We start from the raw sequence: 16603 nt of genomic DNA, 5'->3' as shown, positions 1-16603 counted from the left end.
AATAGTTATAAACATCATGATAAAAACATACAATATAACCCCATATGCAATGAAAACCCTTACCCATGTAGCTGACCACTACAAAGAAACACACACACACACAGTGTGGCAGGTAAAGCTCATTCCTTTATTAGGGCTGGAAAGGCTGCCTTTATACTGTTTAAGTTCCCACCGGTTTTTGCTGATTGACTGAATCAGCCGTGTGAATAACAGTAGTGGGCGGGAACATCCATGCATTTGAATACCCTTCTTCCCCAGCCTGTTTCTGCTGAGTTAGCTGGGCGGCTTGACCAACGCCATTTTAGGTGCTGTTGGACTGATGCTGCCCCAGCTTCTACCTCTGCTGGTTCGTTGTCCTGGGAGTCACTTTAGCGATCTCTGTCCGCGTCTGCTGTTGCGCGATGTGCCGTCCCGATCTCTGCAATTGCAGGCCTCCTCAACCACACTATTCTAAAATGAATTGGTTTTTTTTTTAAAACGTGAATTAGTAATTGAAAAGCTCAATAATGACAAAAGTGAGGCTTCCAGATTGTAGTTTAAAACCTAATCTAATTCACTGATCTTAAGGTAAAACACTTGCCAAGGTTGCCTTTTGTGGGGGCGGGGGGGGGGGCGGGGGGGGTGCTGAATCCATGTTTCTAGATGCAAGGATACCTGAAATTATGCTAAAACTCATTTCAAGGGCAGGCAGCAAAATCTGGACAGCTTTTGGCAACCTCAGGACCTCCCAAACTTCATAACCACTGACTTGTTTTTAAAATGCAAATTATAATATAGAATCTATGACAGCCAATTAGTGCAGAGACAACGGTGACAGATGACAATATGACAATTTTTTAAGCAACTTTTGGAGAAAATGTTAACACAACGCTGGGGAAAACACCAGGGTTTGGATCCAATTACTGTAAATCAGTGATTTTCAAACATTTTCTTTCCACTCACATACCTCCTTAAGTAATTCCTATGCCATAGGTGCTGTGATTAGTAAGGGATTGCTTAAGGTGGTATGTGAGTTTGAAAACCGTGTTTTAATTGTACCTCATTGACTCGTGTGCACGGTTTCATAACTCCAAAGGAAATGGCTATTGACAATTTTTCTCAAGCAAAATATTTCAGTAACAATTGGGTCTTGAGCAGCGATTCTCAACCTTCCCTTCCCACTCACACACCACCTAGATGTATGTGAATGTGAGTGGAAAGGAAAATTTTGACAACCACTGCTGTAGATCCCTTTGGCCTATCTTGTCCATGCTGACCCGGCTAGTCCCATTTGCTGCCCACGTACAGAGTTCTACAACATGGAAACAGACCCTTCGATGTAGATTGCAGATTGGGTAGGGTGCATGGCTCATGGCAAGCAACCTATTGTACAGAAGAGTCAACGTGCTAAACAATCAACTTAAACAGTTGAGGAAATTAACAACAGCACATTCTTCCTATAAAACCAGTGTAATTACTACAAAAAAAATGCAGTGAATGGAATTATAAATTATATTAATGGAATCATCCTTAGACACTTACAACAATCTGAATACCATGTTTGATTAGTAGGGAATTATCCAATTATATGCACCCAAGCTCACTAAAATGCTGTCACCAAATGTTGCCAATACAGTCACTCCTTGTAAATAAGCAGTAAAATTCTGATAATCCAGCATTGGACTGACAGATTTTCTGGTCTATTAGATAACCTAACACATTTTCACTTCACTTTAAAAAAAAAATTCATACAATAGTATAATATTGAAATAAAACCCTATCTTCAACCTTCAAGAGTTCAGGCTGCACCTCAATTTCCTTTAAAGATACAGCAACATGACAGGCTCATCCAGCACACACCACACAAATGCAACCATGTGACCAATTGACCGTCTTTGGGACATGGGAGGAAATTGGAGCGCCCAGCAGAAACCCATGTAGTGACGGTGAGAACGTACAAACTCCTCCTCAAAGACGGCGGCAGGTCGCTCCCACTATGTTGCCATTGCGCCAACTGCGACTCTAACCGTGCCGCCCAAAAGCCTGTGATTTTGTTGATCTTTTCAGATATCGGATAGGGGACATTGTAAAGGTGGTGGCGTTTCACAATCAAAGTCCCGTGATTGAATTTAAGTATAGGTGAGTGAATTAACTTTTATCACAGTTTATTTATTTTGTTTCCTGTCACATTATTGCTGAACTTCAAATTGGTTCTATTTTTTTCCATTGTCAGGAAAAGCCAGATGTTAAATGTTAGAGGAGAGAAAATCACAGAGGAGGACTTCTACCAAACATTACAGCGGGCTGTGAAGCTGTGGCCTGGAGCTGTGCTTCTAGACTATTGTTGTATAGAGAGCAGCCTTTTTGGTAAGTGGATTATTCTACAAGTAATGAAACAAGCTGTAGAGGCGAGACAATTACAACATTCAAAAGACATTTAGAAGGGGTGGGTGGTGAAAATGGTGAAGATTTAGAATGGAAGTGGATCAAACAAAGGCATGGGACTAGCTCAGTTAATTAATTGAGCCAAAAAGGCTTGTTTCCATGCTGTGAGATTTGGTGCTAAATCTAAATGGATTTTATGGGCACATTTGAATTATAGAGAACCTATTGTGTCCAATTTTATGTTTCTTTGGCTTGGCTTCACGGACGAAGATTTATGGAGGGGTATGTCCACGTCTGCTGCAGGCTCGTTGGTGACTGACAAGTCCGATGCAGGACAGGCAGACACGGTTGCAGCGGTTGCAAGGGAAAATTGGTTGGTTGGGGTTGGGTTTTTCCTCCTTTGTCTTTTGTCAGTGAGGTGGGCTCTGCGGTCTTCTTCAAAGGAGGTTGCTGCCCACCGAACTGTGAGTCGCCAAGATGCACGGTTTGAGGCAATATCAGCCCACTGGCGGTGGTCAATGTGGCAGGCACCAAGAGATTTCTTTAAGCAGTCCTTTTACCTCTTCTTTGGTGCACCTCTGTCTCGATGGCCAGTGAAGAGCTCGCCATATAACACGATCTTGGGAAGGCAATGGTCCTCCATTCTGGAGACGTGACCCACCTAGCACAGTTGGGTCTTCAGCAGCATGGATTCGATGCTTGCGGACTCTGCCAGCTCGAGTACTTCGATGTTGGTGATGAAGTCATTCCAATGAATGTTGAGGATGGAGCGGAGACAGCGCTGATGGAAGCATTCTAGGAGCCGTAGGTGATGCCAGTAGAGGACCCATGATTCGGAGCCGAACAGGAGCATGGGTATGACAACGGCTCTGTACACGCTGATCTTTGTGTGTTTCTTCAGGTGGTTGTTTTTTATGTTAACGTGTACGATGTATCAGCTCGAGTGGCAAGTTCTGGTTCTGAAGCCTCGAGTCCAGAAACCCAGGCTTGTCTCCAGAAAATTCCTGCAGGAAAGCTATGCCATCTTTCAAATGAGATGGTAAACCAAGGCTCCATCATTAAATAGGTACAGCTTGGCTCACTGCCTCCATGTCAACTAGCAGCCAACCATTTACATTAACCCAGTGTGTTATCCTCCTCCATAGTCACAGTGGCCAGTTAACCTACCAAGGACGTGGGAGGATGCCAGAGCACCAAGATGAAACCCATGTGTACAAAGGGAATACATGAAAACTCCAAATAGACAGCAAATGATCTCAGGATTGAACCTGAATCTCTGGTGTTGTGAGGTAGTGGCTCTCCTAGTGCTACCCCAGTGTGCTATCTGATCTTTGGAATTTATTTGAGTGGCACGGTTAGCGGTTAGTACAGCACTGTGGCTCGAGTTCGAATCAGCCGTTGTCTGTAAGGAGTTTGTACATTCTCCCTGTGTCTGCTTCGGTTTCTTCCTACCCTTCAAAACGTACAGGATTGGTAGGTTAATTGGGTGGCATGGATTTCATAAACTGGAGGAGCCTTGCATAGTTAAAATTAGAAAAAAGTTAAGAAAATTGAGAGGGATGGAAAGTAGCTATTAAATACATCTTTTTCCTTTGAAATATGCCTTACAAATGCATTGAGTAAAAGTGAACATCTGACTTTAACAAATACAATGAGGTTAAATCAGCTCCCGATATCAAAATCGGAACTAGGTTTTTTTAAAAAAAATGGTCATGAGATGCAATGGTTAGTCAGTGATAAACCAAGGTGAGCTGGTGTCTAAAATGGAAGTTTCAAAATGGCCATGTGAGAGGCTTGCAATCAGGAGCTTGTCCCTGTTCACTGGGGAAAATACTGCAGATGTTGGAAATCTCACAGTGAATGATGCAAATACCCAGCAGGTCAGGAGGTGACATCTCTGCAGGGTTGTTTCAAATTGATGATCTTTCATCAGAACAGCTGTTACTCGGACTGCACTGTACTTGATTTTTCAGAGCTTGTGGTGAAAGGATGTGGTTTATTGACCAGTTCTTTGAGCTGGATCACAGATCAATCCATCAAAGATGGTGTATTTTTTTTAAAATAAAAGTTTTTATCAGGTATTGTGTGTAATGAGCTTTTCTCTGAAGAGGAAGGTAACTGATGACTGGAGTATAGAAATCCTAAATTTCATACCTCTGTTGTCCAGAATTAAAAGGAAGGGTTTGAAATTGAATTTAACAGAGAGCAAGATGCCTGTCATCTAATTAAAAGGAAATAACTAAGACGATTACTGCTCTGAAATGGAGGTAAAACACAGGATTCTGTTGTTAAGTGGAAAAACACACAAATGCTGGAGAAACTCAGCAGGTCAAACAGGGCCTTTATGTAGCAAAGGTGAAGATTCATCACCAATGTTTTGGGCTTGAGCCCTTCATCAAGGTGTGGGGGTACATGAGAGATGTCCGAACAAAAGGGGGAAGGGGTGGTGAGGGTGGGAGATGATAGGTGGAGAGGAGGGGGAGGGGAAGAGTCTAGGCTTGGTGGAGAGAGAAAGGAAGTAGAAACTGGAATAATTAGTTGGGGGAGGGGGGGGAAGAAAGGGGGAAAGTTGGGGTTGGAGAGTGCCCAGATGAAGTGGACATTGTTATCATAAATGTGTTACATTATAAAAATATAAAATAGGCATTTTTCAGATTCTTTTAGAAAACTTGTAATTTAAATAAGCCAAATTGTGCACTGCAAAGATCCTGTGCTGAGATAGTTTGATTTAGTAATATTACATGGGGAACAACAGATGATGTCCAGGAGTTTCTGTCCTTTTGAGAAATCGTGCCCTTCACCTGAGTGAGCAGACATAAACCTATTGCCTCAACCTAAACAGGGAACCTCTCTCAGTTCTGCAATCTCTCAGTGTGACACAAGTGCGTCAGTTTTTGTTTTAAATTCTCAAGCCACTGGATTGAACTTTAAACCCACCGATTTCTACCTCCAAGTCAGAATGTTGACACTGAGAGCCACGTTTGTCACAGAAATAGAAAATGCCCACAGTTAAACATAATCTGCTGGAAGAATTTGCTGGTTTTCCCCTATCCATCAGTCATTTGAAGGCAAATTTTTGTAGACATCTAATTTTCTAGAATCATTCAAATCACAGTGCTTCAAGATACTTCAAGATGATCTAAGAAGGGCAACCATCTTGTCCTCTGAACTTGATGAATCCTTGTAGCCAAATCAACATGTCTGCATCACGAAGAGGACATCCCCGAGATTTGCCTTTGTACTGACAATAACCACACCAGCAGTGCGAGCATAAGACTGCTTTAATAAACTAACATGTACACTAAGAGGTCTTGTCTCTGCAAGATGAACCTGGAAGGCTAGACTGTAGCTCTGGACTGCTTTATATACAAGGTCACCGGGATGACCCCTGGTGGCCCAATGGTGCAATTATGTACGGACAATAACCACACCAGCAGTGCGAGCATAAGACTGCTTTAATAAACTAATATGTTCACTAAGAGGTCTTGTCTCTGCAAGACAAACCTGGAAGGCTAGACTAGCTCTGGACTGCTTTATAGACAAGGTCACCGGGATGACCCCTGGTGACCTAATGGTGTAATTACAAGAGGTCTTGTCTCTGCAAGATGAACCTGGAAGGCTGGACTATAGCTCTGGACTGCTTTATAGACAAGGTCACCGGGGTGACCCCTGGTGACCTAGTGGTGGAATTACATATCACCACAGTCTTCACTAAGGTTGCACTCTACATTAAATGGATGCAGTCAAATCAGAATTCATGACACTTTAACCTTAGGTGAGATGTTCTCCAATTAGGTAGGCTTCACCTTGTTTGCCTTGGGTGGACTCAGAACATCTCTCTGAATGTCAGAGTGCAGACCTGAGGTCGTGAACTCAACCGACTCCCCCTCCTTTGAATGTGCCTCCGCTTCCACATTTTTCCAGTAGAGGAAACAGTTTCTTGGCTACTATCAATCTCTTTCAGAACGAGATCACTTGACATAAAGTTCTGATGTTAAGTATGTACTCACTCATTTATATCTTTGCTGGTTGAGTGACCTTCCTCTCTAACCTCAGTACAAGAGCCTTTGTAGCTCAGTAGTTCTCCTATTTGTGGACAGGGCATCCAACTTCAACTTGGTCATATACTAAAGTGCAGTGATAGAGGTTGTTATGCGAGCATATCAGTCGAGATTTCGTACATAGTACAACAAATAAGACAGCACAAAAGTACAAAGGGCAGAATTACAGAGGGATATCAGGGAACACCATTTTACTAATTTGGAGTTCATTCAGAAATTTGAATGGTGGAAAAGGAACATCCTCGAATCTGGTGATGTGTGATCCCATACTTTTGGATATTCTGTCTGATGGGAGGGGGTGAAGAGAGTATGGCCAGGGTGAGAGGAGTCTTTTAATGTGTTGGTTGCTTTTCTAAGGTAGTGGAAATAGTGGAGTTGGAGGGGAGGGGGGTGGACGTGATGGGCTGAGAAACATTCACAGGCCTCTGCAGTTTCTTGCTGCCTTTGGCGGAGCAAGACGCCTACCCTGATATGTGTTCAGTGGTGCCCCTGTAGAGGTTGTCGAAGGATGCAGATGACGTACCAAATTTTCCCTCGGGCTTCTGAGGAAGTAGAGGCGCTGGTGCGCTTTCATAACATGGGTAGACCAGGACGTGTCACTGGATTGTTAATTTCATACATGTAAACATTCAGGTCCAATCATCAAACTATCTATTATCTCCACCTCAATGCTGCCAATGCAGACCAGTGAGCTCCAGCGCTCTTCTTGAAGTCTAGAACTAGCATTTTGGTCTTGCTGACATTGAGGGAGAGGTTGCTACCCTGGTGCCAAGCCATATCTCTCTTCTGCACTCTGCTGCAGCTTTGTTAGACATCCTGCCGACAACGGTAGCATTAGATCGTGTTATATGGCGAGCTCTCCACTGGCCACCGTGACAGAGGTGCACCAAAGAAAAGGTACAAGGACTGCCTAAAGAAATCTCTGGGTGCCTGCCCCATTGACCACCGCCAGTGGGCTGATCTCGCCTCAAACCGTGCATCTTGGCGCCTCACAGTTCGGCGGGCAGCAACCTCCTTTGAAGAAGACCGCAGAGCCCACCTCTCTGACAAAAGGCAAAGGAGGAAAAACCCAACACCCAACCCCAACCCACCAATTTTCCCCTGCAGCCGTGTCTGCCTGTCCCGCATCGGACTTGTCAGCCACAAACGAGCCTGCAGCTGACGTGGACTTTTACCCCCCTCCATAAATCTTCGTCCGCGAAGCCAAGCCAAAGAAGAAGAATGGGTGTACAGGAAGTATGGTAGAAGGCTGTAAACAGCCATGTGGTAGGATGATCATGGAAGAGGTGCTGTAACCAAACCTCACTGCTTGCAGCCTGTGGGATAGATGGTTATGGATCCACTTGCAGAGGGTGCTGAGACCAAGTTCACATTGCTTATGGGAGTGACTGTAACTACAGCAAACAACTACAGTAATGAGAAGACAATTTTAATTGAAGGCTCTGGTAAAGTATTTAATTGAAACCACTGAAAACTGGGTTATACTGATAATTTGAACATGTTTTCCTATAGGACCATTTTGTGGTGGTTCAGATCCTCATTATGAGGTTTTTGTAGAGATAGGAGGAGTCCGAAATTTGTCAGAGGATCAACGTTATAAGGTAAGATTTCATCCATGTTGTCTGTTAAGGAGAGTAGTTACACTTTATTAAAAATGGTTTCTCCTTTGGGTTAGACGACGCTGACTGTTGTAAAGTCCTGTAAATTAGCAAAACCCTCTTCTGAATGGCGGCAGATGTACCTAACCATCTAATCAGACCATGATTATTAATTTTAGATTTGGTATGTGCTCAGTTACTTTCACTAGTCCTCGAAAATGGCATCACAGGTAGATGGGGTCTGAAAGAGAGCTTTTAGGCACATCAGCCTTCATAAATCAAAGTATTTGTTTATTCAATTTGGGTTTTAATGGTGAAGTTTTAGAAGATTTTGATGAGGCCACATTTTGAGTATTGTGTGCCATTTCGGTCACCTAACTACGGGAAGGATATCAATAAGACTGAAAGAGTGCCTTGAAGATTTACAAGAATGTTGCCGAAACTTGAACAACTGAGTTACAGGGAACGGTCCAACGGGACTTTATTCCATGGAGTGTAGAGGAATGAGAGGAGATTTTATAGAGGTATGCCAAGTTATTATGGGTGTAGATAAAATAAATGCAAACAGGCTTTTTCCAGTGAGATCAATATGTATAAAAACTAGAGGACATTGGTTAAGGGTGAACGTCAGTGGAAACTTCACACAAAGGGTAGTGGAAGTGTGGAACGAGCTTCCCGTTGAATTAATAAACGCAAGCTCAATTTTGACATTTAAGAAAAGTTTGGATGTGTACATGGATGGGGGAGGTGTGGAGGGATAGGGACTGATGCAGAATAATAGTTTGGCACAGACAAGTAGGGCCAAGGGGCTTGTTTCTGTGCTGTAGTGTTCTCTGGTTATAAAAACTAAGCTGTACTGTAATGATTATTCTTCAACCTTGCTATTATCAAGGTCCATTTTTTCTATCTCCTCCAGTTGGATCAGTGCCTTCAAGAAGATTCAATGGTCTATCAGTCATTTCGACGCAAGGGCAGTATTGGACCAGTGAGAGTTCACATTGTGGCAATGGGCAGCTTCAAGGAGCTAACAGATTTCATCATTGCAAATGTAGGTACTTCGTATAATCAGTTCCAAATGCCCCGTGTCATGAAGAACAAGGAATTTTTGGACTTCATTCAAAGAAAAGTAATTTCATGAAATCTATGCTTATTTGGTTTTGAGCCTTAATTTGGCCTCATTCACCTCTTGGTTACATAGAATTGATAAAGAACATTACCAGCCCTTTATGGATGGAATTCTTCCTGGATTTTGTTTTTACCCATTTGTGGGGAATTATCATGAAATCAGTTTCAGGCCACAGTCAGTTTGTGGAGGCCACATTGGAACCATTGAAAACTTTTGTGGCTTTATCATTTGAGTAGTGCAATTGAGATATATCACATTGGCTCTGCATCTTTTAAAGTTATGGCTGTGCACGTATTTATCGGGGAACGGCTTAAGGGTTTCTTCCTGCAGTGAGGTTTTCATGAAAATAAAAGTGAGTGGAGTGGGAGTCAGGTCGCAGACATCTGTTACTGAAAGAGGAGGAGTGTGGGACTCGAGAGAATTGGAAGCGTCAGGGGCCAGCTTGACACAAGTGCCTTAAGTGAGTGGAGGGCAAGTTAAAGGTTAAACAGAATGGTGATTGATGGGAGGGGTAATTAAGATGAGGAGCAGTGACAAATAAAAAGAGGGGTAGCTCAAGGGGAGCAGCCAGTGGAGAGTGGCTCTGGGTAGGAGTGGCTCAGGGTAGGAGTGGCTCAGGGTAGGAGTGGCTCAGGGTAGGAGTGGCTCGGGTAGGAGTGGCTCAGGGTAGGAGTGGCTCAGGGTAGGAGTGGCTCAGGGTAGGAGTGGCTCAGGGTAGGAGTGGGACTTGGAGGCAGAGGACGAGCTTGATTCCAGTAAGAATTTAAATTAAGAGTTAATGGAGACAGCTGCTAGGGCAGTAGATTGCAGGATGTGTGAAATCTGGGACAGCACAATTTTGCCTGATGACAACACCTGCAAGAGGTGCATCCAGTTGCTGCTCCTGGGAGGCCGAGTTAGGGAACTGGACCTGGATCATTTGGGAGGCATTGGCAGTGATAGAGAGGAGCTTCAGGGAGACGTTCATGCCTAAAGGTCAGGAGGCAAGTGACTGTTAAGAGAGGCAGCCCATGCAGAGCACCTGTGTGGCCATTCCTCTCAACAACAAACATTCTGTTTTGGATATGGTTTGTGGGGACAATGATCTACCAGGGACAAGTCATGGTGGTTCATGTCTCGGCACAGAAGCTGGCCTCTCAGCTCAGAAGGGAAGGGGGAGAAGAGGAGAGCTATGGTGATTGGGGACTTGTTAGGAGAGAAGATAGGAGGTTTTGTGAATGGGATCAAGGCTCCAGGATGGCAAGTTGCCTCCCAGGTGACAGGGTTAAGGTCAGGGGTGTCTCTGATCGAGTTCACAACATTCTGAAGGGTGAGAGAAAGCAGCCAAATGTCGTGGTCCACATGGGGACCAATGACATGGCTAGGAGGAGGGACAAAGTCCTGAGGAGGGAATGTAGGGAGTTAGGAAAGAAGTTAAAAAGTAGGAGCTCAGGGATGGTAATCTTGGAATTGCTGCCTGTGTGGCGCACCAGAGAGGGTAGGAATAGGAGGATGTGGCAGATGTGTGGCTGAAGAGTTGGCACAGGGGGCAGGAGCTCAGATTTGTGGATCATTTGTGGATCATTTGTGGACCTTCTGGGGAAGGTCTGGCCTGTACAAAAAGGACAGGCTGCACCTGAACTGGAAAGGTACCAATATTCTGGCAAATAGGTTTGCTAGAGCGGCTGGGGAGAGTTTAAACTAATTTGGCAAGGGGGGTGGGAACCACAACATGAGGGAAGAAGGTCAAAAGCATGATGCCATGTGTTCTGAGTTTGCGAGGAAGGAGAAGCAGGGGACAAAACACAAATGTCACCAGTTAGAGGGGTTGAAATGGGGATGAACTTGGAGCATGGATCAGTAAGTGGCAGGATTGGCTGATGCAGGTACTAGGGCTTAGGTGTTGTAAAAGGAATAGGATGGGAGGTAGGAAAGGGGTGGGAGTAGCATTACTGGTCAGGGAGAGAATCACGGCTAGAGAAAGGGAGGACACTGCAGTGAGAGTGTTCACTGAGTCAGTGTGGGTGGAAGATGGAAAAAGGAAGGGAGTTATCACTGTACTAGGAGTAGATTGTAGGCTCTCAAATAGCCCTCGGGACATTAAGGAGCAGATAAGTAGGTGGATTTTAGAATAGTCCAGGAAATACAGGGTTTTAGTTATGAGTGATTTCAACTTCCCTAATATTGACCAGCACCTCCTGACTACAAGAGCGGTGGATGAGGCTGAATTTTTCAGGCGTATTCAAGAAGGATTCCTGACACTGTATATGGATCAGCTGACGAGAGGTCATACTGGATCTAGTTCTGGGTAATGAACCTGGTCAGGTGGCAGACCTCTAGTTGGGGAGCATTTTGGTGTGAGTGATCACAACTCCTTCAGATAGCTATGAAAAAGAATAAAAACAGACAAAAATGGGAAAGTGCTTAATTGGGGAAGGGCTAATTAAGAAGGTATGAGGCAGGAACTAGGGAGTAAATTGGAAACAGTTGTTCAATAGTGAAAGCACAGAAGTCATGTGGTGGAAGTACTGGGTTCAGGCTAGGTTTGTCCCACTGGGACATGGAAAAGATGGTAGGAAAAAGGAACCGTGGCTGATAAACCAGGTAAGGCAACTAGTGAAAAGGAAGAAGGAAGCATATATTAGATATAGGAAGCAGGAAACAGGAAGAGCTCATGTGGTAGCCAGGAAAGAGCTTAAAAATGATTTAGGAGAGATTAAAGGGGGCATGAGAAGACCTTGGATGTAGGATTAAGGAGAACCTCAAGTCGTTTTATGCATATGTGAAGAATAGAAGGATGACGAGAATGAAGTTAGGGCCGCTAAAGGATAAAAGAGGCAACATGTGCCTGGAGGTGAAGGAGGTTGGGGAGGTCCTAAAAGAATACTTTAATATTCGCAAGGGAATCAGGGCGAGGTCAGAATATAACAGGTCTGTGTGCTGGAGATTGTGTAGATCAGGAAGAGAAAGTGTTGGATCTTCTTTAAAACATCAAGATTGATGTTCCTGGGACCAGATGCAATATATCCCAGGTTGCAGTGGGAAGTGAGAGAAGAGATAGCTGGGGCAGTAGCTATGATCTTTGAGTCCGGCTGCAGGGGAGGTGCCGGAGGATAGGAGAATGGCAAATGTAGTCCCCTTTAAAAAAGGAAATAGGGACAATCCTAGGAATTATAGACCAATGAGTGTAACGTCTGTGGTGTGAAAACTATTGGAAAGGATTAATAAAGATAGGATCTATGAGCATTTGGAGAAGTACAGTCTGACAAGGATAGTCAGCATGGCTTTGTGAAGGGAAGTTGGTACCTCAAGTATAATTGAGTCTTTTTTGAGGAGGTAACAAAATAAGTTGATGAATTTAGGGTGGTAGATGTGGTCTACATGGATTTGACAAGGTCCCCCAGGAGAGACTCATCCAAAATGTCATGAGGCATGGGATCAGTGGAACTTTGGCCATGTGGATAAAAAATGGCTTGTAGTAAGAAAGCAGAGAGTAGTAGTGGAAGGAAAGAATTCTGCCTGGAGGTCAGTGACTAGTGGAGTACCACAAGGATCTGTTCTGGGACCTTGCTCTTTGTGATATTTTATAAATGACCTGGATAAAGAGGCAGAAGGATGGGTCAGTAAGTTTGCAGATGACATGAAGGTTGGAGGAGTTGTGGTTGGAACTGAAGGTCGTTGGAAGTTACGAGGATTATAGACAGAATGCATGAAAAGTGGCAGATGGAGTTCAATTTGGATAAGTGCGAGGTGATGCACTTTGGAAGGACAAAGCAGAAGGCTGAGTACAGGGTTAATGGTCAGTCACTTCAGAATGCGGATGAACAGAGGGACCTTGGTGTCCAAATCCATTCATCCCTCAAGATCATCACACGAGTTGAGAGGATAGTTAAAAAGGCCTATAAGATGCTGGGCTTCATTAATAGGGAGATTGAGTTCAGTAGAGGGGTCATGTAACAACCTTCAAATCTCTGGTAAGACCACACAGAGTATTGTGCTCAGTTCTTGTCACATTATAGGAAGGATATGGAAGCTTCAGAGAGGGTGCAGAGGAGATTTACCAGAATATTACCTGGATTGGAAAATAAGTCTTATGAGGCAAGTTTAGCAGAGCTGAGACTTTTCTCTTTGGAGCAAAGGATGAGAGGAGAGTTAATAGAGGTCTATAAGATTATGAGAGGCATAGAAAGGGTGGGCAGCCAGTGCCTGTTTCCCAGGGCAAGATCAGCAAACACCAGAGGACATCTGTACAAAGTGAAGGGAGGGAAGTTTAGGGGAGACATCAGGGTAAGTTTTTATTATGCAGAGAGTTGTGGGTGCCCGGAATGCCTTGCCAGGGATGGTGGTGGAGGCTGAAACATGAGGGGCATTTAAGAAACTCTTAGACACATGGATGGAGGAAAAGTGGAGGGTTAAGGGGGTAGGGAGGATTCAGTGCTTTTATTTTAAGGAATATGTGTCAGCACCAATATCAAGTGCCAAAGGACCTATTCTGTAATGTTCTGTGATGTCATCTTAAAATGTTCCCATCAACTCCTATTTACTGTTCCACCTATTATTGGAAATTTAAGAGCTTAGTGAATATGGCCCAACTTAATGACTGAAAGCACGATTAGATCATTGAAGCTACTTAGAACAACTTGGGGTTAAACAGGGGGATAGTTCATTTAACTGTTTAATTCAAATGCTCTTAATTTTAAAACAACAAAGGCCAAAACAAAATTCGTTGGAGAAGTTCAAGGTTCCCTTTAGGTCACGTAATAATACAGCAAGTCCTCACTTTGCAGATGTACCAAGATAAAATTTATTTAAATAGATTTTTTTTCTCATCAACTTTATAATGAAATGGCATTATTCGAGGACTTACTGTACACATAATGTAATGCACAAGATGTACTTTAACTTTTGTCCTGCCAGAAGGCAAAGAGTTGCCATAAACTCTGCCTGGGGCCCCTAACAAAAATGAGGAAGAAGCACAAGAGAGGGGAGAGTAGATTCAGTGGAGAAGGAGGAGAAGGAATTATTGACATTTCTGGTCGAAATACTTCATCATGAAGTTTCATCTGAGAGGTCTGCAATTCCCTGTACCCCCACTGATGCTATCAAGAACCCGCCGACTTCTTCCAGTGGATTGTTTTTTGCCTTGGATACAAATATTTGCCATCTCCAGAGATTCTTGCAAAGTACAAAGTATGGCTTGAATGCTTCAGTTTTTAAAATTGTGATTAAGCTCAGTTTTTCTTTTCTCCTGTTTTTGTTCCTGTTTTGATATTTTCAGCTTTTTTAAAAAAAACACTCAAAGTGCATCAACTTTTGGGCAACTACAATCAAATTGGTGATAATTGTGGATTCGTCCATGCTTTACCTTGTGACGTTGCTTAAACTCTTCATCCTTGTTCACATTGCCACGAGCACTGCTTATTTTTCTGCCCTATTCCTCTCATGTTTAATTGTTCAACTCTTTTTTAAACCACTGAACAGCACATCTCACAGACAAAATGAGATAGGCCAAAAGTCTGCAAGCATTTTGAAAGATGTGAGAAAAACTGTTTACATGGATTTTCATCGGTTTTTAAACTAAATAAATATTGTTTACCAGGGTGGCGTTCATAGTGATGTACTTTTAAAACTCTGCATTATTTTGCTGCTAAGAGATACTTTATGCTGGCAAAATCTAATTACAGTTAAATAGAAAGTTTTCAGTCACTGGGGTTGAGTGCAATGTAAACATGTACTGGAGAAACTCAGTAGGTCATGCAGCATCCATAGGAAGTAAAGGGTACCCAACCTTTTGGGCCTAGTTCCTTCATCAGATACAAGCAAAAGATGGGGAGAGGAGGCAGGATGGGGCAATGGGATGATCATAGGCTAACAGGCAAGAGGTTATGGTAGAAGAGAAACTGGCTGGGAAGTAATGGGGGTGACTCTCTGATAGGGAAGGGGTTGGGGAGCTGAAGGAAATGAAACAGATCGGGAAAGAGAGAGACACTCAGGGGAGGGGGTTAGCAGGAATTGGAGGTCATGTTAATGCCGTCTGGTAGGAGAGTGCCCAGATGGAATCTTGTGGGTAGCCTCGGTTTGGCATGAGGCAATGTTGACGTGGGAATGGTGTGTGGAACTGAAGTGGTTTCCCACTGGAAGTTCCTTGCTATTGCAAAGGTGCTCAATGAAACAATCTCCCATTGACCTCTCCAATTTATGGCAGAAAATTGGAACCATGAACAACATTACACAAAGCTTTTGCAAAGTAGTGAGCAATAAAGAGAATTTGGTGGAGCTGAAAGAAATCTGTGAAGCTCCAAAGTATCTTGGGGTCCATGGTATGGATCCTCAAAATGGTGTGGACAATTACAAAAAGTAACCAAGATTCAAGAGTACAGAAATTATGACCAACCATTCATAGCCCTAATACTCCTCAGTATATTTTATTTTTTAAATTAGACATAGAGCATGGTAAGAGGCCCTTCTGGCCCACGAGCCCATGCTGTTCAATCAACCTACAATCCCTGTCGAATTTTGAAGGGTGGGAGGAAACCGGAGCACCCAGAGGAAACCCATCCAGACACGGAGAGAAGGTACAAACTCCTTACAGACAGTGCTGGATTTGAGCCCGGGTCACTGGCACTGTAACAGCATTGCGGTAACTGCTAACATGCGCAATGTGCAATTCTGAACACCACATTTTAAGAAGGATGTTAGTCCTGGAGAGACCACAGTATAAACTTACCAGAGTAATAGCCTTGATCTCATGGGTTAGGTCACAAGAAGAAATTCAACAAGATAGACCTGTGGTCTCTGAAATCAAACACAAACTACTGGAAACCCTCAGCAAGACAGGCAGCATTAGCAGAAAGTGAAAAGGTCTGACAAGGAAATTCATTAACCTAGTGGATCTCAACCTTTTTCTTTCCACTCACATACCACTTTAAGTAATCCTTATGCCATCGGTGTTCTGTAATTGTAAGAGATTGCTTAAGGTGATATGTGGGTGGAAAGGAATCACTGCTCTAGATCCAATTGTTACTGAAATATTTTGCTTGAGAAAAATTGTCGGCTCATTCCCTTTGGAGTTATGAAACCGCGCACATAACAAGTCAATGAGGTACAATTAAAACAGTGGGTTTTCAAACTTTTTCTTTCCACCCACATACCCCCTTAAGCAATCCCTTACAGAGCACTTATGGCATAGGGACTACTTAAAGTGATATGTGGGTGGAAAGAAAAAGTTTGAAAGCCACTGTTTTAATCATAACCAATTAACTCGTTATGTCCACGGTTTCATAACTCCAAAGGGAATGGGTCGACAATTTTTCTCAAGCAAAATATTTCAATATCAATTGGGTCTAGAGCAGTGGTTCTCAACCTTCCCTTCCCACTCACATCCCACCTTAAGCAATCCCTTACTAATCACAGAGCACCGATGGCATAGGGGCTCCTTAAAATGAGATGTGAGTGGAAAGAAAAAGGTTGAGAAC

General features: G+C 43.4%; 1 protein-coding gene across 2 annotated transcripts in view; it reads left to right on the top strand.

The window, feature by feature from the left end:
• Positions 1 to 16603, top strand: part of ghdc (GH3 domain containing) — a 49060-nt gene that overhangs the window by 18357 nt on the left and 14100 nt on the right. Inside the window, exons 5-8 of one of the 2 annotated variants that reach the window (XM_069907249.1) lie at positions 2047 to 2118; positions 2213 to 2346; positions 7938 to 8026; positions 8940 to 9071. In XM_069907249.1, coding sequence (XP_069763350.1) covers positions 2047 to 2118; positions 2213 to 2346; positions 7938 to 8026; positions 8940 to 9071 — 427 coding nt within the window. Of the gene's footprint in view, positions 1 to 2046; positions 2119 to 2212; positions 2347 to 7937; positions 8027 to 8939; positions 14729 to 16603 lie in introns of those variants that run through there. The other variant, XM_069907248.1, reaches the window with a different exon arrangement.

This window comes from Narcine bancroftii, chromosome 12 (assembly GCF_036971445.1).
Source record: "Narcine bancroftii isolate sNarBan1 chromosome 12, sNarBan1.hap1, whole genome shotgun sequence".
Classification (NCBI taxonomy): domain Eukaryota; kingdom Metazoa; phylum Chordata; class Chondrichthyes; order Torpediniformes; family Narcinidae; genus Narcine; species Narcine bancroftii.
This window is presented reverse-complemented; position numbering and strand designations above follow the sequence as displayed.